Here is a 27060-nt window from a genome sequence, read left to right as displayed (position 1 = left end):
CCTCTGATACTCCGTAAAGTTATACCTTTTTCTGCAAGCTTGGAGTTTGAGTGTGTGTTTGTGTGGGTTAAAGGAAAGTAGGTCGTATCTGTACATGTTTAATATTTCTACCTGGGTGGGTTTTAGTACAATAAAACTAACCCCTTACATGTAGTGAGAAATGAATGTTAATTAAAAAAATATTTTTGGGGAATACTGTGTTATTCTGTGAAGAAATGTGTGTGTCTGTGTGTGTGTATGTGTGTGTGTGTGATTTAATTAAGCTGGGCAGAGGTTAACAGGAGACAGGCTGTCTGCGGGGTATGAAACATGAAAAGGATAGAGGTGTTAGGTTTCAGGTGTAAGTAAATAGGTTGGATCAAACATTTACATTTTTACATTAGTTGAAAGTTTGTTTGAATATCAAAAGGAAGTCAGACGTTAGAAGAAACATGTTTGCGTCTTGCAGAAATTCCATAGGTAAACAGAAGTGGGGATATTATATTTTATTGACCGGAAAGCAAAGACAAGATGGATACATGAAAGACCTTATATTTGGAAGGTTTTGAGTTTCAAGGAGGTGTGAGAACAATTGAACCTGAGATGAAAGGGGAGAAAAGGTATTTTAGAGTCACCGTGGAGAGAATAAAGGAGCTGTTTGAGATGCAGCTGCTGTTGAGCTGGATGGTGAGATGTAGCAGCTGGAGCTTTAGTTGGACCTCTGGGCTGGGAGAAGATGCAGGTTTGAATCAGCCATCCAGTCAAGCCAGGAAAGACTTGGGCTGCAACAAGCAGTTTTATTCTGAAGTTTGGATTTTCACCGCAGAGTGGAAGAGAGTTACATGGTATGTGGTATGTCTTTATTAAAGCTACAGCAGATTGCCTTGGGTAATACTGGCTTTTTATAGTTAAACATCTGTAAGGGAGTGTGGTTTGGAAGGTCTGACCAAGTAGAGTCTTTTTGGGGGAATGTGTTGTAAGACTAACCTTAATTGGACAACTGTAATCTTTTGCACTGAAGTTTTCTTATATTCTTGATAATAAAATTTTTACCTTTAACTTTCAAAATCCCACAGGTGTTACTGGACCTCTTGCTGCTGAAGTCAGTACACCTTCTTCTTGTTTCCTGAATACAAACAAAGGGTATTGTCCAAAAGCCAAGTTTCCCTCTGAGATTCCCAGCTATGGTCATAACAATGTTTAATTCAAGAAAACCTGTCTGGCTTAATTCTTAAAACCTGCACACGATCAAGAACATACTGAACTGATAATACAGCAGCTTTTTTAAAATCTAAAACCTCTGCTATATCCAAACAGGGAGTGAGAAAAGAGGGAAACCAGTCTATCCCTCCTCACCTGGTCATCACACAACCCTCATCCATGCCTTTGTTTCCTCTAGACTTGACTACGCACTCCTGGCTGATCTCCCACATTCCATGAGCATTCAAACATGTGAATTAGGAGCAGGAATAGGCCATTTGGCCCTTCGAGCCTGTGATGCCATTTGATAAGATCTTCTACCTTCCATAAAATTGAGGTCAAGTGCCTGTGTCTTAACTCACAGCAAGTTCCATTTTCCCTATTACTCCTGTGCTCAGTGACCTAGAATGGCTCCTGGTCAAGTAACATCTTGATTTTAAAATTCTCATCCTTGTTTTCAACTCCCTGAAGGCCTCACCTCACCCTATCTCTGCAATCTCCTCCAACCCCACAACTCTCTGAGGTATCTCTGCTTTTCTAATAATGACCTCTGGGGCATTCCTAATCAGAATTGCTCAATCACTCCGGACTCAGCTCCCTGGGTCCCAAGCTCTAGAATTCCCTCACTGAACATCTGCATCCAAAACCTCCGTTTCTTCCTTTAAGACATTCCTTAAAACTTAGCTCTTTGATCAAGCTTTTGGTCATCTGACCTAATATTCATTATGTGACTCGGTGTCATACTCTGTTTTAAAATGCTCCTGTGAAGTCTCCTGGGACATTTCATTACGTTAAAGGTGCTATATAAATATAAGTTGTTGTTGTACTGACATCACTCTGGACTGTGCTGGTCTCACTCTGAATTGAATCCATTCCAGACTGAGCTGATCCCATTCTGGACTGAGCTGTACCCATCCTGGACTGAACCGATCCTGTCCTAGACTCAGCTGTACCCCACCTGAACTGAGCGGATCCCATTCTGGACTAAGCTGATCCCATTCCGGACTGAGCTGATCCTATTCTGGACTGAGCTGACCTCGTCCCGGGCTGAGCGGATCCCATTTGGGACTGAGCGGAACCCATTCCGGACTGAGCTGATCGCATTCCGGACTGAGCTGATCCCATTCCGGACTGAGCTGATCCCATCCCGGACTGAACTGATCTCATCCCGGACTGAGCTGATCCCATTCCGGACTGAGCTGATCCCATCCCGGACTGAGCTGATCCCATCCCGGACTGAGCTGATCCCATCCCAGACTGAACTGATCTCATCCCGGACTGAGCTGATCCCATTCCGGACTGAGCTGATCCCATCCCGGACTGAACTGATCTCATCCCGGACTGAGCTGATCCCATCCCGGACTGAGCTGGTCACATTCCGGACTGAGCTGATCCCATCCCGGACTGAGCTGTATCCATTCCAGACAGAGCTGAACCCATCCTGGACTGAGCTGGTCACATTCCGGACTGAGCTGATCCCATCCCGGACTGAGCTGATCCCATTCCAGACTGAGCTGTACCCATTCTAGACTCCGCTGCAGCCATTCCGGACTGAGCTGATCAATTCTGGACTGAACTAATCCCATTCCGGATGGAGCTGTGCCCATTCTGGACCGGGTTGTGCCCATCGCGGACTGAACTGAATTCATTCCGGACTGAGCCGATCTCATTCTGCTCTGAGCTGTACCCATTACGGACTGAGCTGATCCTGTTCTGGACTGAACTGTAGCCATTTTGGACTAAGCTGATCTCATCCTTGACAGAGATGTACCCATTGCGGACTGAGCTGAAACTATTCCGGACTGAGCTGTACCCATTCCGGACAAAGCTGATCCCATCCCGGACAGAGATGTACCAATCCCGCACTGAGCTGAACCTATTCCGGACTGAGCTGATCCACTCCCAGACTGAGCTGTTCCCATTCTGGACTGAACTGTACCCATTCCAGATTGAGCTGCACCCATCCCAGACTGAGGTGAACCTGTCCCAGACTGAGCTGTACCCATTCTGGACTGAGCTGAACCCATTCCAGACTGAGCTGATCATGTCCTGGACAAAGCTGTAGCCTTTCCGGACTGAGCTGACCCCATTCCGAACAAATCTATACCCATTCCGGACTGAGCTGTACTCATTCTAGACTGAGCTGAACCCATTCTGGACCGAGCTGATCCCATTCCAGACTGAGCTGCACCCATCCCAGTCTGAGCTGATCCCATTTGGGACTGAGCTGTACCCATTCCGGACTGAGCTGAACCCATTCCGGACTGAGCTGATCCCATTTGGGACTGAGCTGATCCCATTCCAGACCGAGCTGATCCCATTCCGGACTGAGCTGAACCCATTCCGGACTGAGCTGAACCCGTCCCAGACTGAGCTGATCCCATTCTGGACTGAGCTGAGCCCATTCTGGACTGAGCTGAGCCCATTCCAGACTGAGCTGTACCCATACTGGACTGAGCTGTACCCATTCTGGACTGAACTGTACCCATTCCAGACTGAGCTGTACCCATTCCGGACTGAACTGTACCCATTCCGGACTGAACTGTACCCATTCCGGACTGAGCTGTACCCATTCCAGACTGAGCTGTACCCATTCCGGACTGAGCTGTACCCATTCTGGACTGAACTGTACCCATTCTGGACTGAGCTGTACCCATTCCAGACTGAGCTGTATCCATGCCAGACTGAGCTGTACCCATTCCGGACTGAGCTGTACCCATTCCGGACTAAGCTGCTCCCATTCCAGACTGAGCTGATCCCATTTGGGACTGAGCTGCTCCCATTCCGAATTGAGCTGAGCCCATTCCGGACTGTGCTGCTCCCAATCCGGACTGAGCTGATCCTATTCCCGAATACGCTGATCCCATTCCGGAATGAGCTGATCCCATTCCATACTGAGCTCATCCCATTCTGGACTGAGCTGTACCCATTCTGGACTGAGCTGAACCCACCCCAGACTGAGCTGATCATGTTCTGGACTGAGATGATTCCATTCCAGACTGAGCTGTAGCCATTCCAGACTGAGCCTGACCCCTTTTGGGACTGAGCTGTACCCATTCTGGATTGAGCTGATCCCATTCCCGAATGAGCTGATCCCATTCCGGAATGAGCTGATCCCATTCCCGAATGAGCTGATCCCATTCCGGAATGAGCTGATCCCATTCCATACTGAGCTCATCCCATTCTGGACTGAGCTGTACCCATTCTGGACTGAGCTGAACCCACCCCAGACTGAGCTGATCATGTTCTGGACTGAGATGATTCCATTCCAGACTGAGCTGTAGCCATTCCAGACTGAGCCTGACCCCTTTTGGGACTGAGCTGTACCCATTCTGGATTGAGCTGATCCCATTCCCGAATGAGCTGATCCCATTCCGGAATGAGCTGATCCCATTCCCGAATGAGCTGATCCCATTCCGGAATGAGCTGATCCCATTCCATACTGAGCTAATCCCATTCTGGACTGAGCTGATCCCATTTTGTACAGAGCCAAACCCATCCCAGACTGAGCTGATCATGTCCTGGACTGAGTTGTACCCATTCCGGACTGAGCTGTACCCATTCCGGACTGAGCTGAACCCATTCCGGACTGAGCTGTACCCATTCCGAACTGAGCTGTACCCATTCCAGACTGAGCTGTACCCATTCTGGACTGAACTGTACCCATTCTGGACTGACATGTTCCCCTTCCGGACTGAGCTGTGTCCATTCCAGACTGAGCTGTACCCTTTCCAGACTGAGCTGATCCCATTCCTGAATGAGCTGATCTCATTCTGGAATAAGCTGATCCCATTCCGGACTGAGCTAATCCAATTCTGGACTGAGCTGATCCCATTCTGTACTGAGCCGAACCCATCTCAGGCTGAGCTGATCATGTCCTGGACTGAGCTGTACCCATTCCGGACTGAGCTGAACCCATTCCGGACTGAGCTGCTCCCGTTCCGGACTGAGCGGTACCCATTCCGGACTGAGCTGTACCCATTCCGAACTGAGCTGTACCCATTCCAGACTGAGCTGTACCCATTCTGGACTGAACTGTACCCATTCTGGACTGACATGTTCCCCTTCCGGACTGAGCTGTGTCCATTCCAGACTGAGCTGTACCCTTTCCAGACTGAGCTGATCCCATTCCTGAATGAGCTGATCTCATTCCGGAATAAGCTGATCCCATTCCGGACTGAGCTAATCCAATTCTGGACTGAGCTGATCCCATTCTGTACTGAGCCGAACCCATCTCAGGCTGAGCTGATCATGTCCTGGACTGAGCTGTACCCATTCCGGACTGAGCTGAACCCATTCCGGACTGAGCTGTAGCCATTCCAGACTGAGCTGTACCCATTCCAGATTGAGCTGATCCCATTTGGGACGGAGCTGTACCCATTCCGGAGTGAGCTGCTCCCAATCGGAACTGAGCTGAGCCCACTCCGGATTGAGCTGAACCAATTCCGGACTGAGCTGTACCAATTCTGGACTGAGCTGTACCTATTCCGGACTGAGCTGTACCCATTCCGGACTGAGATGTATCCATTCAAGACTGAGCTCTACCCATTCCGGACTGAGCTGATCCCATTCCTGAATGAGCTGATCCCATTCCGGACTGAGCTGATCCCATTCCAGACTGAGCTGAACCCATTCCGGACTGAGCTGAGCCCATTCCGGACTGAGCTGATCCCATTCCAGACTGAGCTGTACCCATTCCGGACTGAGCTGAGCCCATTCCGGACTGAGCTGCTCCCATTCCAAACTGAGATGATCCCATGTGGGACTGAGCTGTACCCATTCCAGACTGAGTTGATCCCATTCCAGACTGAGCTGATCCCATTTGGGACTGAGCAGTATTCATTCTGGACTGAGCTGAGCCCATTCTGGACTGAGCTGCTCCCATTCCGAACTGAGCTGAGCCCATTCCGGACTGAGCTGTTCCCATTCCGGATTGAACTGTACCCGTCCCGGACTGTGATGAACCCATTCCAGAATGAGCTGATTCCATTCCGGAATGAGCTGATCCCATTCTGGACTGAGCTGTACCCATCCCGGACTGAGCTGGACCCATTCCGCACTGAGTTGATCCCATTCCAGAAAGAGCTAAATCCATTCCGGTCTGAGTGGATCCCATTCTGGATGAAGCTGTGCCCATCTCAGACTGAGCTGAACCCATTCTGGAATGAGTTGATCCCATTCTGGGCTGAGCTGTACCCATCCTGACTGAGCTGAACTCATTCGGGAATGAGCTGATCCCATTCTGGACTGAGCTGATCCCATTCCGGACTGAGCTGGACCCATTCCGCACTGAGTTGATCCCATTCCAGAATGAGCTAAATCCATTCCGGACTGAGTGGATCCCATTCTGGACAGAGCTGTGCCCATCCTGGACTGAGCTGAACGTATTCCGGACTGAGTTGGGGGGTGTAAGTATTGGGGGAATGGGGGTGGGTGTATTGGGGGAATGGAGGTGTGAGTATTGGGGGAATGGGTGTGTGTATATTGAGGGAATGGGGGGTGTGAGTATTGGTGGAATGGGGGTGTGAGTATTGGGGGAATGGGGGTGTGAGTATTGGGGGAATGGGGGTGTGAGTATTGGGGGGATGAGGGTGTGAGTATTGAGAGAATGGGTGTGTGTATATTGAGGGAATGGGGGGTGTGAGTATTGGTTGAATGGGGGTGTGAGTATTGGGGGAATGGGGGTGTGAGTATTGGGGGAATGGGGGTGTGAGTATTGGGGGAATGGGTGTGTGTATATTGAGGGAATGGAGGGTGTGAGTATTGGTGGAATGGGGTGTGAGTATTGGGGGAATGGGGATGCGTGTATAGGGTGAATGGGGGTGTGAGTATTGGGGGAATGGGCGGTGTGAGTATTGGGGGAATGGGGGGTGTGAGTATTGGTGGAATGAGGGTGTGTGTGAGTATTGGGGGAATAGGGGTGTGAGTATTAGGGGAATGGGGGTGTGAGTATTGGGGGAATGTGGGGGCGGGTGTGTGAGTATTGGGGGAATGGGGTGTGTGTATAGGGTGAATGGGGGTGTGAGTATTGGGGGAATGGGCGGTGTGTGTATAGGGTGAATGGGGGTGTGAGTATTGGGGGAATGGGCGGTGTGAGTACTGGGGAAATGTGGGGTGTGAGTATTGGTGGAAAGAGGGTGTGTGTGAGTATTGGGGGAATGGGGGTGTGAGTATTGGGGGAATGGGGGTGTGAGTATTGGGGGAATTTGGGGGTGGGTGTGTGAGTATTGGGGGAAAGGGGTGTGTGTATAGGGTGAATGGGGGTGTGAGTATTGGGGGAATGGGCGGTGTGTGTATAGGGTGAATGGGGGTGTGAGTATTGGGGGAATGGGTGGTGTGAGTTTTGGGGGAATGGGGGGTGTGAGTACTGGTGGAATTAGAGTGTGTGTGAGTATTAGGGGAATAGGGGTGTGAGTATTGGGGGAATAGGGGTGTGAGTATTGGGGGAATGTGGGGTTGGGTGTGTGAGTATTGGAGGAATGGGGTGTGTGTGTGTGAGTAATGGGGGAATGGGGGGTGTGAGTATTGGGGGAATGGGGGGTGTGAGTATTGGGGGAATGGGTTGTGTGAGTATTGGGGGAATGGGGTGTGTGAGTATTGGGGGATTGGGGGGTATGAGTATTGGGGGATTGGGGGGTGGGTGTGTGTGAGTATAGGGGGAATGGGGGGTGTGAGTATTGGGGGAATGGGGGTGTGAGTATTGGGGGAATGGGGGGTGTGAGTATTGGGGGAATGGGGGGTGTGAGTATTGGGTGAATGGGGAGTGTGAGTATTGGGGGAAAGGGTGTGTGAGTATTGGGGGAATGGGGGTGTGTGTATAGGGTGAATGGGGGGTGTGAGTATTGGGGGAATGAGGGTGTGAGTATTGGGGGAATGGGGGTGTGAGTATTGGGGGAATGGGGGGTGTGAGTATAGGGTGAATGAGGGGTGTGTGTATAGGGTGAATGGGGGGGTGTGAGTATTGGGGGAATGGGGGTGTGATTATTGGGGGAATGGGGTGTGTGTGTACAGGGTGAATGGGGGTGTGTGAGTATTGGGGGAATGGCAGTGTGAGTATTGGGGGAATGGGGGGTGTGAGTATAGGGGGAATGGGGGGTGTGTGTATAGGGTGAATGGGGGGTGTGATTATTGGGGGAATGGGGGGTGTGAGTATTGGGGGAATGGGGGTGTGAGTATTGGGGGAATGAGGGGTGTGAGTATTGGGGGAATGGGGGGTGTGAGGAGAGGGAGAATGGGGGTGTGAGTATTGGGGGAATGGGGGGTGTGAGTATTGGGGGAATGGGGGTGTGAGTATTGGGGGAATGGGGGGTGTGAGTATAGGGTGAATGGGGGTGTGAGTATTGGGGGAATGGGGGGTGTGAATATTGGGGGAATGGTGGGGTGTGAGTATTGTGGGAATGGGGGGTGTGAGTATAGGGGGAATGGGGTGTGAGTATAGGGGGAATGGGGGGTGTGAGTACTGGGGGAATGGGGGGTGTGAGTATCGGGGGAATGGGGGGTGTGAGTATTGGGGGAATGGGGGGTGTGAGTATTGGGGGAATGGGGGGGTGTGAGTATTGGGGGAATGGGGGGTGTGAGTATTGGGAGAATGGGGGTGTGAGTATTGGGGGAATGGGGGGTGTGAGTATTGGGGGAATGGGGGTGTGAGTATTGGGGGAATGGGGGGTGTGAGTATTGGGGAATTGGGGGGTGTGAGTATTGGGGGAATGGGGGGGTGTGAGTATTGGGGGAATGGGGGGTGTGAGTATTGGGAGAATGGGGGTGTGAGTATTGGGGGAATGGAGGGTGTGAGTATTGGGGGAATGGGGGTGTGAGTATTGGGGGAATGGGGGTGTGAGTATTGGGGGAATGGGGGGTGTGTGTATAGGGTGAATGGGAGGTGTGAGTATTGGGGGAATGGGGGTGTGAGTATTGGGGGAATGGGGGGTGTGTGTATAGGGTGAATTGGGGGTGTGAGTATTGGGGGAATGGGGGGTGTGAGTATTGGGGGAATGCGGGTGTGAGTATTGGGGTAATGGGGGGTGTGAGTATTGGGGGAATGGGGGTGTGAGTATTGGGGGAATGGGGGGTGTGACTATTGGGGGTATGGGGGTGTGAGTATAGGGGGAATGGGGGGTGTGAGTATAGGGGGAATGGGGTGTGAGTATAGGGGGAATGGGGGGTGTGTGTATAGGGTGAATGGGGGTGTGAGTATTGGGGGAATGGGGGGTGTGAGTATTGGTGGAATGGGGGTGTGAGTATAGGGTGAATGGGGGATGTGTGTATAGGGTGAATGGGGGGTGTGAGTATTGGGGGAATGGGGGTGTGAGTATTGGGGGAATGGGATGTGTGTGTATAGGGTGAATGGGGGGGTGTGTGTATTGGGAGAATGGGAGTGTGAGTACTGGGGGAATGGGGGGTGTGTGTATAGGGTGAATGGGGGGTGTGATTATTGGGGGAATGGGGGGTGTGAGTATTGGGGGAATGGGGGTGTGAGTATTGGGGGAATGAGGGGTGTGAGTATTGGGGGAATGGGGGGTGTGAGTATTGGGGGAATGGGGGTGTGAGTATTGGGGGAATGGGGGGTGTGAGTATTGGGGGAATGGGGGTGTGAGTATTGGGGGAATGGGGGGTGTGAGTATTGGGGGAATGGGGGGGTGTGAGTATTGGGTGAATGGGGAGTGTGAGTATTGGGGGAATGGGGGGTGTGAGTATAGGGTGAATGAGGGGTGTGTGTATAGGGTGAATGGGGGTGTGAGTATTGGGGGAATGGGGGTGTGAGTATTGGGGGAATGGGGTGTGTGTGTACAGGGTGAATGGGGGTGTGTGAGTATTGGGGGAATGGGGGGTGTGAGTATTGGGGGAATGGGGGGTGTGAGTATTGGGGGAATGGTGGGGTGTGAGTATTGTGGGAATGGGGGGTTTGAGTATAGGGGGAATGGGGGTGTGAGTATAGGGGGAATGGGGGGTGTGAGTACTGGGGGAATGGGGGGGTGTGAGTATTGGGGGAATGGGGGGTGTGAGTATTGGGGGAATGGGGGGGGTGAGTATTGGGGGAAAGGGGGGGTGTGAGTATTGGGGGAATGGGGGGTGTGAGTATTGGGAGAATGGGGGTGTGAGTATTGGGGGAATGGGGGTGTGAGTATTGGGGGAATGGGGGGGTGTGTGTATAGGGTGACTGGGGGGTGTGAGTATTGGGGGAATGGGGGTGTGAGTATTGGGGGAATGGGGGGTGTGTGTATTGGGGGAATAGGGGTGTGAGTATTGGGGGAATGGGGGGTGTGAGTATTGGGGGAATGGGGGGGTGTGAGTATTGTGGGAATGGGGGGTGTGAGTATTGGGGGAATGGGGGTGTGAGTATTGGGGGAATGGGGGGTGTGAGTATTGGGGGAATGGGGGTGTGAGTATTGGGGGAATGGGGGGTGTGAGTATAGGGGGAATGGGGTGTGAGTATTTGGGGAATGGGGGGTGTGAGTATTGGGGGAATGGGGGTGTGAGTATTGGGGGAATGGGGGGTGTGAGTATTGGGGGAATGGGGGGTGTGAGTATTGGGGGAATGGGGGGTGTGAGTATTGAGGGAATGGGAGGTGTGTGTATAGGTGGAATGGGGGGGGTGTGAGTATTGGGGGAATGGAGGGTGTGAGTATTGGGGGAATGGGGGTGTGAGTATAGGGGGAATGGGGGTGTGAGTATTGGGGGAATGGTGGGTGTGAGTATTGGGGGAATGGGGGGTGTGAGTATTGGGGGAATGGGGGTGTGAGTATTGGGGGAATAGGGGTTGTGAGTATTGGGGGAATGGAGTGTGTGAGTATTGGGGGAATGGGGGGTGTGAGTATTGGGGGAATGGGGGGTGTGATTATTGGGGGAATGGGTGGTGTGAGTATTGGGGGAATGGGTGTGTGAGTATTTTGGGAATGGGGGTGTGAGTATTGGGGGAATGGATGGGTGTGAGTATTGGGTGAATAGGGGGTGTGAGTATTGGGGGAATGGGGGTGTGAGTATTGGGGGAATAGGGGGTGTGAGTATTGGGGGAATAGGGGTTGTGAGTATTGGGGGAATAGGGCGTGTGAGTATTGGGGGAATGGGGGGTGTGAGTATTGGGGGAATGGGTCGTGTGAGTATTGGGGGAATGGGATTGTGAGTATTTTGGGAATGGGGGTGTGAGTATTGGGGGAATGGGGGGGGTGAGTATTGGGGGAATGGAGTGTGTGACTATTGGGGGAATGGGGGGTGTGAGTATTGGGGGAATGGGGGGTGTGAGTATTGGGGGAATGGGAGGTGTGAGTATAGGGGGAATGGGGGTGTGAGTATTGGGGGAATGGGGGGTGTGAGTATTGGGGGAATGGGGTGTGAGTATTGGGGGAATGGGTGGTTTGAGTATAGGGGGAATGGGGGGTGTGAGTATAGGGGGAATGGGGGGTGTGAGTATTGGGGGAATGGGGGGTGTGAGTATAGGGGGAATGGGGGGTGTGAGTATTGGGGGAATGGGGTGTGAGTATTGGGGGAATGGGGGGTTTGAGTATAGGGGGAATGGGGGGTGTGAGTATTGGGGGAATGGGTGGTGTGAGTATTGGGGGAATGGGGGGTTTGAGTATAGGGGGAATGGGGGGTGTGAGTATTGGGGGAATGGGGGGTGTGAGTATAGGGGGAATGGGGGGTGTGAGTATTGGGGGAATGGGGTGTGAGTATTGGTGGAATGGGGGGTTTGAGTACAGGGGGAATGGGGGGTTTGAGTATAGGGGGAATGGGGGTGTGAGTATTGGGGGAATGGGGGTGTGAGTATTGGGGGAATGGGGGTGTGTGTATTGGGGGAATAGGGGTGTGAGTATTGGGGGAATGGGGGGTGTGAGTATTGGGGGAATGGGGGGTGTGAGTATTGTGGGAATGGGGGGTGTGAGTATTGGGGGAATGGGGGTGTGAGTATTGGGGGAATGGGGGGTGTGAGTATTGGGGGAATGGGGGTGTGAGTATTGGGGGAATGGGGGGTGTGAGTATAGGGGGAATGGGGTGTGAGTATTGGGGGAATGGGGGGTGTGAGTATTGGGGGAATGGGGGTGTGAGTATTGGGGGAATGGGGGGTGTGAGTATTGGGGGAATGGGGGGTGTGAGTATTGGGGGAATGGGGGGTGTGAGTATTGGGGGAATGGGACGTGTGAGTATAGGTGGAATGGGGGGGGGGGTGTGAGTATTGGGGGAATGGAGGGTGTGAGTATTGGGGGAATGGGGGTGTGAGTATAGGGGGAATGGGGGTGTGAGTATTGGGGGAATGGTGGGTGTGAGTATTGGGTGAATGGGGGGTGTGAGTATTGGGGGAATGGGGGTGTGAGTATTGGGGGAATAGGGGTTGTGAGTATTGGGGGAATGGAGTGTGTGAGTATTGGGGGAATGGGGGGTGTGAGTATTGGGGGAATGGGGGATGTGAGTATTGTGGGAATGGGTGGTGTGAGTATTGGGGGAATGGGAGTGTGAGTATTTTGGGAATGGGGGTGTGAGTATTGGGGGAATGGGTGGGTGTGAGTATTGGGTGAATAGGGGGTGTGAGTATTGGGGGAATGGGGGTGTGAGTATTGGGGGAATAGGGGGTGTGAGTATTGGGGGAATAGGGGGTGTGAGTATTGGGGGAATAGGGGGTGTGAGTATTGGGGGAATAGGGCGTGTGAGTATTGGGGGAATGGAGTGTGTGAGTATAGGGGGAATGGGGGGTGTGAGTATTGGGGGAATGGGGGGTGTGAGTATTGGGGGAATGGGTGGTGTGAGTATTGGGGGAATGGGATTGTGAGTATTTTGGGAATGGGGGTGTGAGTATTGGGGGAATGGGGGGGGTGTGAGTATTGGGGGAATGGAGTGTGTGAGTATTGGGGGAATGGGGGGTGTGAGTATTGGGGGAATGGGGGGTGTGAGTATTGGGGGAATGGGAGGTGTGAGTATAGGGGGAATGGGGGTGTGAGTATTGGGGGAATGGGGGGTGTGAGTATTGGGGGAATGGGGTGTGAGTATTGGGGGAATGGGGGGTTTGAGTATAGGGGGAATGGGGGGTGTGAGTATAGGGGGAATGGGGGGTGTGAGTATTGGGGGAATGGGGGGTGTGAGTATTGGGGGAATGGGAGGTGTGAGTATAGGGGGAATGGGGGTGTGAGTATTGGGGGAATGGGGGGTGTGAGTATTGGGGGAATGGGGTGTGAGTATTGGGGGAATGGGGGGTTTGAGTATAGGGGGAATGGGGGGTGTGAGTATAGGGGGAATGGGGGGTGTGAGTATTGGAGGAATGGGGGGTGTGAGTATAGGGGGAATGGGGGGTGTGAGTATTGGGGGAATGGGGTGTGAGTATAGGGGGAATGGGGGGTGTGAGTATTGGGGGAATGGGGTGTGAGTATTGGGGGAATGGGGGGTTTGAGTACAGGGGGAATGGGGGGTTTGAGTATAGGGGGAATGGGGGTGTGAGTATTGGGGGAATGGCGGGTTTGAGTATAGGGGGAATGGGGGGTGTGAGTATTGGGGGAATGGGGTTGTGAGTATTGGGGGAATGGGAGGTGTGAGTATTGGGGGAATGGGGGGTTTGAGTATAGGGGGAATGGGGGGGTGTGAGTATTGGGGGAATGGGGGTGTGAGTATAGGGGGAATGGGGGGGTGTGAGTATTGGGGGAATGGGGGGTGTGAGTATTGGGGGAATGGGGGGTGTGAGTATTGGGGGAATGGGGGTGGGGGTGGGACAATTCTATAGGGAGAATGACCCAAGTCTCTAACGGGTCCCAAAGGGTTAACCCAGCCCGTGATGCTCCTCCTGGGAAGGTCTGGTTAAGGGGTTGGGGAATGTGTTTGGTGTTGTTGGGATGGGGCAGATCATGTGAGTCGCTGATTCCAAGAGGTTTCGAATCTCCAGACTGGTGAGACCGTCCCGACCCGGAATTCCTGAAAGTTTCTCCCCCGGACAAGCGTCCAGCAGCTGGTCTCTGCCCCCCCACCCCTCCACCCCCACCGCCCCCCCCCCCACCCCACCCCACCCAGGGGGTCTGGTCCCAGGAGCGGGTCAGCGCGCAAGATCCTGATCCCCTCGGCTTGAGCAGCTGCACAGATGTTACTGACAGCACTGACGGCGGGTCTCCTCATCCTGCACTGCTGGGAGAGATCGAGTGGCAAACAGAGCGGAGAAGAGGGAGGTAAATAGCAGTGAGGGAGGGAGCAGGAGGACATCCCGCCTTGGGTCTTCTCCGCTCCCCTTCCACCCTTTAAGTTAAACACTAAATGACCATGATAGTCGCCTCCAGTCTCCGGCTGCCTGTCAGGCTGCTCCCACTCTTCACTCTTCAGGTGTAAACCCGGGGCCAGTTGTGTATCGATTTGAGCCGCTTCTTCTTGTCGGTGTATCTCTGGGTGGACTTGGGATGAGCTGGGCGAGTTCGGGGGGGAGGTGTTGGGGGGGAGGGGGTTGGTTTCACACATCTGGACCAGGTGGCCACACACAGTGGGAACGCACACCAGGTCTCCCAACAGCTGTAAAGAGAACAGACCGGGGTGGGGGGTGGGGGGGTGGGTGTGTGAGGGACTCGGAATCTGCCACCACACCGAGTCTACTTGTCTTTCCAGATCTCGCCTGTGCTGGTTGCTGTGCTCCCAATACTTGCTCTGACTGATGGACTGGGCAGAACACGAGTCTTCTCACTTTGGTCTGTCTATCTATCTGAAAGTCTCTCTATGTATTTGTCTCTTTATCCACATTTCTATTTACCTCTCTATCTGTCTACCCCCAACCACCCCCCCCCCACTCTCTCTCTATCCGTCTCTTTATCTATCTACCTATCTGTCTGTCCACACCCCAACCCCCCTCTCTCTATCTGTCTCTTTATCTATCTACCTCTCTATCTGTCTACCCCATCCCACCTCTCCCTCTCTCTCTCTCAATCCGTCTCTTTATCTATCTACCTATCTGTCTGTCTACCCCCAACCTCTCCTCTCTCTCTCTCTCTATTCGTCTCTTTATCTATCTATCTGTCTGTCTACCCCCCAACCCCCCCTCTCTATCTGTCTCTTTATCTATCTACCTCTCTATCTGTCTACCCCCATTCCCCCCCCCTCTCTCTCTATCCGTCTCTTTATCTATCTACCTATCTGTCTGTCTACCCCCAACCCCCCTCTCTCTATCTGTCTCTTTATCTATCTAACTCTCTATCTGTCTACCCCCAACCTCCCCCTCTCTCTCTACCGGTCTCTTTATCTATCTACTTCTCTATCTGTCTACCCACCAACCCCCCCCCCTCTCTCTCTCTCTCTACCGGTCTCTTTATCTATCTACTTCTCTATCTGTCTACCCCCCAACCCCCCTCTCTCTCTCTCTCTCTCTATCCGTCTCTTTTTCCATTTGTCCCTGTCCATTTGTCAGACTATCTCGACCTATCTGTCTGTCTGTCTGTCTATCTGTCTGTATTCCTGTCTGTCTGCCTCTCTTACTGTCAACCCCTCTATCTACCTCTCTGCCCCTTTATCGATGTCTGTGCCTATCTGCCCATCTCTTTATCAGTATTTACATTTAATTATAAAACCAAGCGCCTGACTATCAGTCAATCTGTTTCTCTCTGTGCACCTCTGTCAGTCACCTTTCTGATTCCATCTACCTATCACCAGCTCGTCTCTCCATCCACCAATATCTGCAACATTGGGTCCCCCGTGAAAAGTGCTAAATCAATGAAAGTTTTTGTTTCTGTTAAACTTATCAAAGGACCTCGTCCTTTCACTCTTTACCCCTTTGTATCTTTCTATTCATCATCTCTCTCTCTCCCTCTTGTATCCCTCCATCCAACTCTGCACACCTCCCTCCTCCCTCCATCCTCCCTCCCTCCATCCTCCCTCCATCCTCCCTCCCTCCATCCTCCCTCCCTCCTCCCTCCATCACTCCCCCACCCCGCCCTCCAAGATCCCGGGGGATTGAGGCAGGAAAACTCTTCCCGGTGTCCGGGTGAAGTGGGGGGTCCATCTCAGCCGGATTAACCAGGAGATCCAGCCCAGGGAGACAGCGAGGTGATGGGGCAGCTGATCCGGAGCAGGAGGCACGGACCCGGCTCCCGTTCACACAGTCAGAGCCGGTAATTCCCAATAGGAACCGGAGCGACTCCCGGAGAGCGGGGCCAGGGTCACAGAGCTGGGGTGAGGGGTTCTGGGTCCCCATTCAGGACGAAAACAGGGCAGGACAGGAGTGAAGGAGGTTGTGGGATTCGTTTAAACGGGATCCGAATTGGGGACAGGTTAGAACCAGGACTGGGACTGGGACTGGTATTGAAACCGGATTGGAGTCGAACCTGATCAGGATTAATCGATGGTTTTAAACAAGACCGAAGCCAGAAGTGGGACTGAGGCTGATTAGACAACAGACAGACATTGGGATAAAAGAGCAAACCGACCGGGTTCAATAACCGGGGAGAACCGACTCTTGTGGAAAGAACAGTCTCAGTGATAATCGGCTGCCTCCACCCTCACCGGACCTGTCTCAGCCCTGTCTGGGGGTGTCTCAGTCTCTCAGTATCTCTGTCTGGGGGTCCCCCAGTCTCTCAGTATCCCTGTCTGTGGGTGCCAGTGTCTGTGCGTGTCCCTGTCACTGTCTCTTTCTATGAGTACTCTGTCTGTGTGCCTTGCTGATTGTTGGTGCTCCTGTTTGAGGATGCTGCTGTCTATCGATTCCTGTATGTGTCTTTGTGTGTGTGGTGTGTGTCTCTGTGTGTAGTGAGTGTCTGTGTGTCTCTGTGTGTGGTGGTTGTCTCTGTGCGTGGTGAGTGCCCCTGTGTGTGTCTCTGTGAGTGTCTCTCTGTGTGTGTCTCTGTGTGTGATGGGTGTCTGTGTGTGTGTGGTTCTGTGTGTAGTGGGTATTTGTGTGTGTGTCTCTGTGTGTGATGGGTGCCCCTGTGGGTGTCTGTGTGCATTTGTGTCTCTGTGTATGGTGGGTGTCTGCGTGTGTCTCTGTGTGTGCTGGGTGTCTGTGTGTGTGTGTGTGTGTCTCTGTGTGTGATGGGCGTCTGTGTGTGTGTGTGTGTCTCTGTGTATGGTGGGTGTCTGTGTGTGTGTCTCTGCGTGTGATGGGTGTCTGTGCGTGTGTGTGTGTGTGTGTGTCTGTGTGTGATGGGTGTCTGTGTGTGTGTGTGTGTGTCTCTGTGTATGGTGGGTGTCTGTGTGTGTGTCTCTGCGTGTGCTGGGTGTCTGTGTGTGTGTGTGTCTCTGTGTGTGATGGGTGTCTGTGCGTGTGTGTGTGTCTCTGTGTGTAGTGGGTGTCTGTGTGTGTGTCTCTGTGTGTGATGGGTGCCCCTGTGGGTTTCTGTGTGCATGTGTGTCTCTGTGTATGGTAGGTGTCTGTGTGTGTGTCTCTGTGTATTTCCAGCAATCCCTCTTTGCAGTCTCTAGGCTGCTATATTTAACCCTGAATGTGTGAGATACTATAATTCGCCCCAACTTTCACTTTATGTGTTAAATCCATGTCTAACTGTTTCAGTTGCTACACTTTCTAACTCGGTGTCAATGTTTGCAAACAGCTGTCATGCCAGCAGATAGACTTCCCAAAAGTTCGGACCCCACCTTTCTTCTCCAACATTGGCAAGATTGCAAAGTGAAAGTTTGATGTGACTCCCAGTGAGAGCTGCTGGAGGGCACAGGCTCTGCTGCTTTCACATGACAAACAGACCCTGAATTTCCACCAGTGTTAGTCCTGGTTCAGCAGGTAACATTCCTGCCTTTGAATCAGGAGATCTTGGGTTCAAGAATAATGTCAGAAACTTCAGCCCAGAATAAGAAAATAAGGAATAGAAGCTATACCATTGAAAGTTGTTGTTGTCCCACACAAAGTCCTCCCCATCTGAGGATGCTGAGGGAAACAAAGGATGAAATAACAGGATATGACTAAAATACCGGAATGTTCTGTGGAGAGAAACTCATGTTGGTGGCTGATAATTACAAATCCTTTCTTCAGAAGGTGACAGGCAGAACCTAGGAAATTATGGCCCAGTAAGTGTTACTTCAATTATTAGGTAAAATATTAGATAAACTAATTAAGGATGAAGTAATGAGGAACTTTGAGTAATGAGTAATGAGAATAATCAGCAGGATCTCTCAAAGGACACATTCTACTTGAGCAGCTTTATTGAATTCTTTGAAGAAATAACAGATTTTTAAAATATTCATTCATGGGATGTGGGTGTTGCTGGCTGGGCCCAGCATTTATTTCCCATTCCTAATTGCCCTTGAGAAGGTGGTGGTGAGCTGCCTTCTTGAACTCCTGCAGTCCCTGTGGTGTAGGTACACCCACAGTGCTGTTAGGGAGGGAGTTCCAGGATTTTTGACCCAGTGACAATGAAGGAACGTGATATAAGACCAAGTCAGGATGGTGATAGGCTTGGAGGGAAAATTCCAGGTGGTGATATTCTCTTCTGTCTGCTGCCTTGTCCTTCTAGATGATTGTGGTCTTTGTGGTGTGATTTGGGGGGTTTGGGAATTTCTGTCCAAGGAGGGTGGTGAGTTGCTGCAGTGCATCTTGTAGATGGTACACACTGCTGCCACTATGTGTTGTTGGTGGAGGGGGTAAATATTTGTGGATGGGGTGCCAATTGCTTTGCCCTGGATGGTGTTGAGCTTCTTGAGTGTTGTGGGAGCTGCAATCATCCAGGCAAATAGAGGGTTTGTGTCTTGTAGATGGTGGACAGGCTTTGGGGAGTCAGGAGGTGAGTTACTCACTGCAGGATTCCCAGCCTCTGACCTGCTCTTGTAGCCACAGTATTTATATGGCTGGTCCAGTTCAGTTTCTGGTCAATGGTAACCCCCAGGATGTTGATAGTGGGGGTTTCAGTGATAGTAATGCCATTGACTGTCAAGGGGAGATAGTTATACAGTGGAACTGCAATGGATGTGATTTCATGGATTTGGAAAAAAACATTTGATAAGATCTCACACAAAAGGCTGATGGCAAATAGGATGGTCCATGAAATTGCTTCCAAATGGTTGGTTCAAGAGTAGAAAGCAAAGAGTAGGATGATAAAGGAAGTTGCTGAGACAGCAGTGTTATGGTGTGATCTTCTACTTGCTCTGTTTTTATTTACCATTTATGTAAGTGATCTGGGCTTTTGAAATGATCGAGCTATAAGCGCAAAATACAAAATGGACAAGGTAATGTTGATTTTCAACAGACTCGTAAACTGCAGTTGGAGTATTGCGTATAGTGGTGTACATTCCATCAGACACTGCCTGGAACATGCCATTCAATTTTGGCCACCACACTTCAGGAAGGTTAAATCGATCTCAGAAAGGCTGCAGTGTGGATTCACATGAATGAGGCTTAGAGGGTCAAATTATAAGGACAGGACTGTGTATGTATACAAGCTGAGCTCTGTCTGTGAAACAGCACTGACATTTCAGCCAATCATTGTTGAACAGTGAGCTGTCAGCCAAACACACAGACTTATGTAGGTTGTATTTGCACAATATCTGTTCTCATTATTATTGACTAACCCTCACTAGTGAGGATGATTGTCTTCCATGAGTCTGAATTTGACTGCTGAGGCTGATTCAGGATCTGCAGCCTTTATGGCACATAGGCCATTTATTGTCATGTGGGATGTCTGGTCATGTGTTATCAGTTTGGGTCACGCGTGTTCTTTTCGCTGCTTTCGCTTTTCCTCTTCATCTTGTTGTCATTGGGTCTCAAAATGGTGGGACCCTTCCCACAGACTCTACCGCCTTCTGGTTTGATCCAAGGCGATGGTCTCCCAGGAGTCGATGGCAACGCGGTATCTCTTCATGTTGGATTTCAGCACACCCTTGAAGCACTTCTCTGTCCTCTTCTGGTGCACCTGACCTGACTGAGCAAGGAGCTTTGGGAGCCTGATACCTGACTCCAAAACACATGACCAATGCAACAAAGCTGATGGCAGATGTTCATAGCCTCGATGCTCGTGGTGCCTGCTTGTGAGAGAACATTGATATTGGTGTCTCTATCCTCCCACTTAATATGCAAGATTTTCCACAGGCAGCGTTTGAGGTGCCTCCTATATGTTGTCCAAATATAACCTAAAGTGTAACTAAAGTACAAACATGCACAATGAACATCATACGGAATTGTTGGATTGTGTATGTACGTGTGTGTGTATGCGTGTGTGTGTGTGCACGTGTGTGTGTGTATGCGTGTGTGTGTGCGTGTGTGTGTGTGCGTGTGTGTGTGTGCGTGTGTGCTTGCACATTCTAGAAGGAAAGAGATACAACTCACAGCTTGTGTTCATACAACACCTTTAACATAATAGAACACCCCGAGGAGCTTCACAGGAATCACAAAGTTTGACAGCAAGACACAAAAGGCTATGTTAGAGACAGATGACCAAACACTTGGTTGAAGGGGTAGGTTTTAAGGTGCATTTAAAATGAAGAAAGCAGGGTACTGAGACAGAGTGATTTAGGGAGGGAATTCCAGAGCTTGGGGCCTAGGCAGCAGAAGGCACGTTCACCAGTGGTGGAGTGATTGAAATCGAGGATGTGCAAGAGGCAGGAATTAGATTAGTGCAGGAATCTGATTGGTTTGTGGGGCTAGAAATAGGTGGTAGAAATAGAGAGAGGCAAAGCCATGGAGGGATTTGTAAACAGGTATGAGAATTGTAAGATTCAGGCATTGACAGACTGGGAACCAATATAGATCCGTGAACACAAGGGTGATAGATGAATAGGACTTTGTGTGAGTTAGGAGGCAGGCAGCAGAGGTTTGGATGAATTCATATTTAAATAGGATGTAAGATAGGAGACCAGGCAGGAGACATTGACCTAGAGTCTAGAGGTAACAAAAGATATGGATGAGAAGAAGAAATATTTGCATTTAAATATCACCTTTCACAACTTTGGACTGTCCCAAATTACAGCCAGTGACAAGAGTGACAATTCAAAAATAATTGTTTGGCTGGGTAGCACTTGTGATATCCTGTGAATGTAAAAGACACTTTATAAATGCAAGTTCTTTCTTTAACATTAAACAGTTTCAGTCATTCGAATTACAGACAGAAAGTGTAGAAAGTACTCGGCAGGTCTGGCAGCATCTTGGAGAACAGAAATCGAGTTAACATTTCAGGACCTTTCACCAGAACTGGGAAAAATGTGATTGGCCGAGTTTATGATCTAACATTTTTTGAACTCAGTGGTTGAGCCCAGAAGTCTGTAAAGTACCAAACTGAAAGATGAGATGCTGTTCTTCGAGCTTGGGTTGAGTTTCATTGGAACACTAGAGCAGGTCAAGGGCAGAAAGGGCAGAGTGGGAGCAAGAAGGAGAATTAAAATGAAGGCGATTGGAAGCTTGGATCATGTTTGCGGACTGAATGGAGGTGTTTCACAAAGTGGTCACCCAGTGTAAGATTGGTTTCTCCAGTATAGAGGAGACCATACTGTGAGCTTTGAAGAGGGGAAGCAGAGTAGAAGTGCGTGAAATAGAATCGCCAAGGACGCTGTCAACAAAAGTGGGGGAGAATCCTTGTTTGGGGAAAAAGGAAGACATCAGAAGCTCCGGTATGGAAGATTGCCTTGTCCAAACAGAGGCGACAAACACTAAGAAACTGGAAGAATGGGATATAGTCCTTACAGGCATCAGGATGTGATGAAGTGTAGTTAAAACTGTAGGAGTCACGGGCATTATGGTATTGGTTGATCACAGAGCACCAGATGTGGAGACAGAGAGGTCAAGCAAGGGAAGGGAAATTGGAAACAGAATTAATGAAATTTTCCAATTCAAGGCAAGAACAGGAAACAAGACTGATACCGTCGTCAGAACAAGAGGTGAGGGAGTGGACCTGAGTCAGACTGGAACAAGCAATAATCCACAAATCCCACAAAAAGGCAGGCATAGCTACAAACCATATGGGTATTCAAAGCAACACCTTTAATCTGGAGGAAATGAGAGGAGCTGAAGGAAAAGTTTTTTAGAGTGAGTTGTTCAGAAACTGAACTGGACCAGCCATATAAATACCATGGCCTCTGTAGTCAGAGGCTGGGAATTCTGCAGTGAATCACCTCCTAACTCCCCAAAGCCTGTCCGCTATCTGGAGGCACAAGTCAGGAGTGTGAATGGAATACTCTCCACTTGCCAGGATGAGTGCAGATCCAATAACACTAAAGAAGCTCAACAGCATAAAGGACAAAGCAGCCCACTTAGTAGTCACCCCATCCATCACCGATGCACAGTAGCAGCAGTGTGTATCCTCTACAAGGTGCACTTTAACAACTCAGCAAGGTTCCTTACCTTCTAAACCTGCAATCTCAACCACCTAGGAGGACAAGGGCAGCAGATAGATGGGAACACCATCACCTGGAAGTTCCCCTCCAAGTCACTCACCATCCTGACTTGGAAATATATCGGCCGTTCCTTCACTGTCGCTGGGTCAAAATCCTGGAACTTCCTCCCTAACAGCACTGTGGGTGTACCTACACCACTTGGACTGCAGCGGTTCAAGAGAGTGGCTCACCACCACCTTCTCAAGGGCAATTAGGGATGGGCAGTAAATGCTGACCTGGCCAGTGACACCCATGTCCCATAAATGATTTAGATACAGAACAAACTCAGTCAGGCAGAGGAGGGTGGTAGTGAATGGGGAACATTCGGGTTTCTGCGCTCTCAGTCCGTTCTGGTGAAGGATGGAGGTGTAGTGAGATTGGAGGTTCATGTTGAAAAGGAGGCGGTTCGGGCCAGGAAACTGGAAACTGTTAAAGTTACGGAGGTTTTCAGAGGAGTCATGGATGTAAGTTGGAAGAGCCTGGACAGGGGGAGAAAAAAATAGAGCCATGATGGGAAGAAGTCAGGTCATTGTGGCAGGATCAGGCTGAAACAATAGGTCTTCCAGGTGCGTCCTGATTTTGAAAGTTGGGAAGTAGGTAGGAACAGGCTATTAGGATTTGGGGGACCATGAGGCAAGATCTCCAGAGGAGATGAGGTCAGTGACTGTAATGGAAACAATGGTTTGGCGTTTGGTGGTGGGGTCATGCTCCAGTGGGAGGTAGGAAAAAGTGCCAGAGAGTTGGCGTTTGGCCTCTGCTAGGTAGACGTTGGTACACAAGACAACAATGGCACTGCCCTCGTCAGCTGTTTTAATGATAATGTTGGGGTTGGACCTGAGAGAACAGAGTGCTAAAGGTTCAGAATGTTGACTGAAGAATTATTCTGGTTCTTATTTTAAATGAAATCATAAACCTATTTTTTCATATTATATTCACAAATTCATAAAAATAAAGATTCGCAAGAAACGTAAGATCCTGAGGGGACTGGACAGGGTGGATGTGGAGAAGATGTTTGCTCTTTGTGGAAGAATCTAGAACTAGGGGGTCACTGTTTAAAAAGAAGGGGTCGCCCATTTAAAACAAATAAGGAGAATTTTTCACTGAGGGTCGTGAGTCTCTGGAACTCTCTTCCTCAAAAGAAGTGGAAGCAGTGTTTTTGAATATTTTTAAGGCAGAGGGAGATAGATTCTTGATAAGCAAAGGGGTGAAACGTTATCCGGGGTAGATGCGAATGTGGATGTGAGATTACAATCAGGTCACCCACCCTATTGAAAGGCGGAGCAGGCTCAAGGGTGTACTCCCATTTCTAATTCCTATGTTCATATGAAATAATTACAAATAGATTCATGATGAGGGTACACACAGTGACCAGAGCCATCCTTACCCACTTTGACGATGTTGCTTACTCTAACACCAGGCATGGACAATATCACATGACTGGGATGTTTGCAGAGAAAAGTTATAACTGAACATGGAACATATGGTTATGCCTACTAATCATCCCTTGAGAGGCTTGAAATAAACATTTGCAATTTTTATTGAATGAAAGTTGGTTTTGTAATAACTATGTATTATCCCTGAGAGGACATGAACAGGCACAAAGCTTGCTGAGGTATGTATAGAAGCTAAGAATTTCTATGATATTTTTGTGCTAAAAATATTTCACATCTTAAAATGGTTATAAAAAAAATCACAAGGGGAAACATTCAGAAAAGTAATGACTGATGAGTTTGGGGCGATCGTCACGATCAGAAAACCCATTAGCCTTATAAGGAATATTTATCAAAAGCCATCAGACAATTCTTTAATATTTTCATCATCCCAAATCTTAATCAAAGAATTGTTTGGAAGTTGACTATTCTGTTCTAGATTGTGTTAGATGCCCAGAGTTGACATCAATTGAACCTGCTAACTGATCCAAAATAACCTGGGATGAGAGGGCTATCCAATAAAGAGAGATGGAGTGGAATAGGCCTATAGTCTCTGAAGCTGAGATGAATAAGAGGTGATGTCACTGAAATGTATAACATTCTAGCAGGACTTATTAGAGTAGATCTGAAGGGCTGTTTCCCCTAATTGGAGAGTCTAGAAGTAAAGACCATAGTCACAAGTATAAGGGATCAGCCATTCAGGACTGAGATGAGGAGAAAATTATTCACTTATATTGTTGTGAATCTGGAAATTCTATGCTCCAGAAGACAGTTGGATGCTCAGTTGTTGAGAATATTCAATACTGAGATTGATGGTGTTAATACACACAAACATACGAATTAGGAGCAGGAGTAGACCATTCAGCTCCTTGAGCCTGCTCCATCTTCCAATAAGGTCATGGCTGATCTAATTGTGGTTGCAACTCCACATTTCACCTACCCCTGATAACCTTTGACTCCATTGTTAGTCAAGAATCTATCTACCCCTGCCTTAGAAATATTCAATGACCCTGCCTCCTTCATTCTCTGGTGAAGAGAGTTCCAAATATTCAGAACCCTTAGAGAAAAAAAAATCTTCTCAACTCCGTCATAAATGGGAGACCCCTTATTTTTAAGCTGTGTCCCCTAGTTCTAGTCTCTCCCACAAGGGGAAACATTCTTTCAGCATCCACCCTGTCAAGCCCCCTCAGGATCTTATATGTTTCAATCAGGTCACCTCTCAATCTTCTAAATTCAATGGCGACAGCCAAGCCCGTCCAACCTTTCCTTATGAGATAACCAACCCCCATTCCAGATATCAGTCAAGTGAACCTTGTCTGAACTGCTTCTAATGCATTTACACCCTTCCTTGAAAAAGGAGACCAGAACTGTGGACAGTGCTCCAGATGTGGTCTCACCAATACCCTATACAATTGTAGCAAAACATCCCTACTTTTATATTCTACTCCCCTTGCAGTAAATGACAACATTCCATTTACCTTCCTAATCACTTGTTGTATCTGCTTACTAACTTTGTGATTCATGTACCAGGACACCCAGATCCCTCTGCACCACCGAGTTGCGTAATATCTCTCCATTTAAATAATGCTTTTCGATTCTTCCTGCTGAAGTGAACAAATTCACATTTTCCATATTATGCTTCATCTGCCAAATTTTTGCCCACTCACTTCACCTCTCTATGTCCTTTTGCAGACTCCTTATGTCCTCTTTACAACCTACTTTCCTACCTATCTATGTGTCATCAGCAAATTTAGTGACCATACATTTGGTCCCTTCATCCAAGTCATTGATATAAATTGTGAATAGTTGGGGGCCCAGCCCTGATCCCTGTGGTACTCCACTCATCACATCTTGCCAACCTGTAAAAAGAGCCATTTATCCCTATTCTCTGCTTCCTGTTAGCTAACCAGTCCTCTATCCATGCTAATATGTTTCCCCTTACACCATGAGCTCTTATTCTGTGTAGTAACTTTTCATATGGCACCTTGTCAAATGACTTGTGGAAATTAAGTACACCACATTCACAGGTTCCCCTTGGGCACTGAATGAATCAAAGGGTAGGTTGGGAAAATGGAGTTAGGATAGAAGATCAGCCATGAGATTATTGAATGGCAGTGTAGGTTTGAGGGGCTGAATGATCTATTCCTGTTCCTATTTCTTCTGTTCTTATAAATAATGGCAACAATTATACAAGCAAACTCTTGCTTGGGGAACATGCTGATGCGAATGTGTTAACCTGCCCTTGACAAATTTACCAAAGATGGAATAGGCAAATAACACCATGCATTAAGATGTTTGATTAACCACAAATTAAAGCAAACATACAACAAGCACATGGGGTACTTGAACAAATGCTACTAACTAATAGAGTAACCCTACAGGTGCCAGGGTGGTATCATACTAACTCATCTAGCAATTCAAAACTGGATATCCACAAGGTGCTGTAGTGCATCAGCAGCAAGGGTAGTTAAGAATAGACAATAAATCTTGGCGTTGCCAGCGATGTTCACTTCCCTTGAATGAACAAAGAAAAACAGTGCAGACTGAATGCAGCAGAAAATAAAGTTAAGCTCAATATTCAAGTTTGACATTAAGTTGGCAATGTCAGTTCCTGGTATGGGCAATGAGTATGGCCAAAGATGTTTTAGTCTATTTCAGTGTGTTAGTCATGAGTTACTCATCTTAACAATATGATTGCTAAACCTTATATAATTCCTATGTTCTTCTGAGGCATTCAGTCCTGGAAGTGACTATTATATCCCACTCTTGGAGTTAAAAATCCTGACTTAGCTGATTTGAGAGCAGAGGTTGGGAATTACAAGTCCCAACATGCTCAGGAGTCTCTGCGCATGCGCTTTAGAGTTCTCTCGACTGGGGACTAGTGCCCATTGCGCCTGTGTGGAGAGAACTGGTGCAAAAACCCAATCAGGGGACCGAGGAGTTGGGCACCATAAAGGGAGAAGTCCTGGGACAGGGAATAAGGAGATGTTCCAGAGAGGGAATCCAGGGAGAGGGGACAAGGAGCGGTCCCAGAGAGAGAGAGGGAAAGAATCAGGGAAGGAGTCACTGATAGGAGAGGATCATAGGTAGGAACTACTGGGGAGAGAAACCACTGGGGAGAGGAGTAAAGAAAGACGCTCCAGACAGCAAAAGTGCTGCTGTTGGCAGACTCCAAGTAGTGAGGGCTCAGGAGAACTCTTAG

General features: G+C 49.3%; 1 protein-coding gene across 1 annotated transcript in view; it reads left to right on the top strand.

Annotated features, from left to right (window-relative positions):
• The first annotated feature begins 14230 nt into the window (after positions 1–14230).
• Positions 14231–27060, top strand: part of LOC121287011 (R-spondin-2-like) — a 144625-nt gene continuing 131795 nt past the window's right edge. Inside the window, exon 1 of the mRNA XM_041204430.1 lies at positions 14231–14315. Within this exon, the coding sequence (XP_041060364.1) occupies positions 14231–14315 (85 nt within the window). The remainder of the gene's footprint in view (positions 14316–27060) is intronic.

Source organism: Carcharodon carcharias, chromosome 14 (assembly GCF_017639515.1).
Source record: "Carcharodon carcharias isolate sCarCar2 chromosome 14, sCarCar2.pri, whole genome shotgun sequence".
NCBI lineage: Eukaryota > Metazoa > Chordata > Chondrichthyes > Lamniformes > Lamnidae > Carcharodon > Carcharodon carcharias.
The sequence above is the reverse complement of the archived record's forward strand: the minus strand, read 5'-3'. Positions and strand labels throughout refer to the sequence as shown.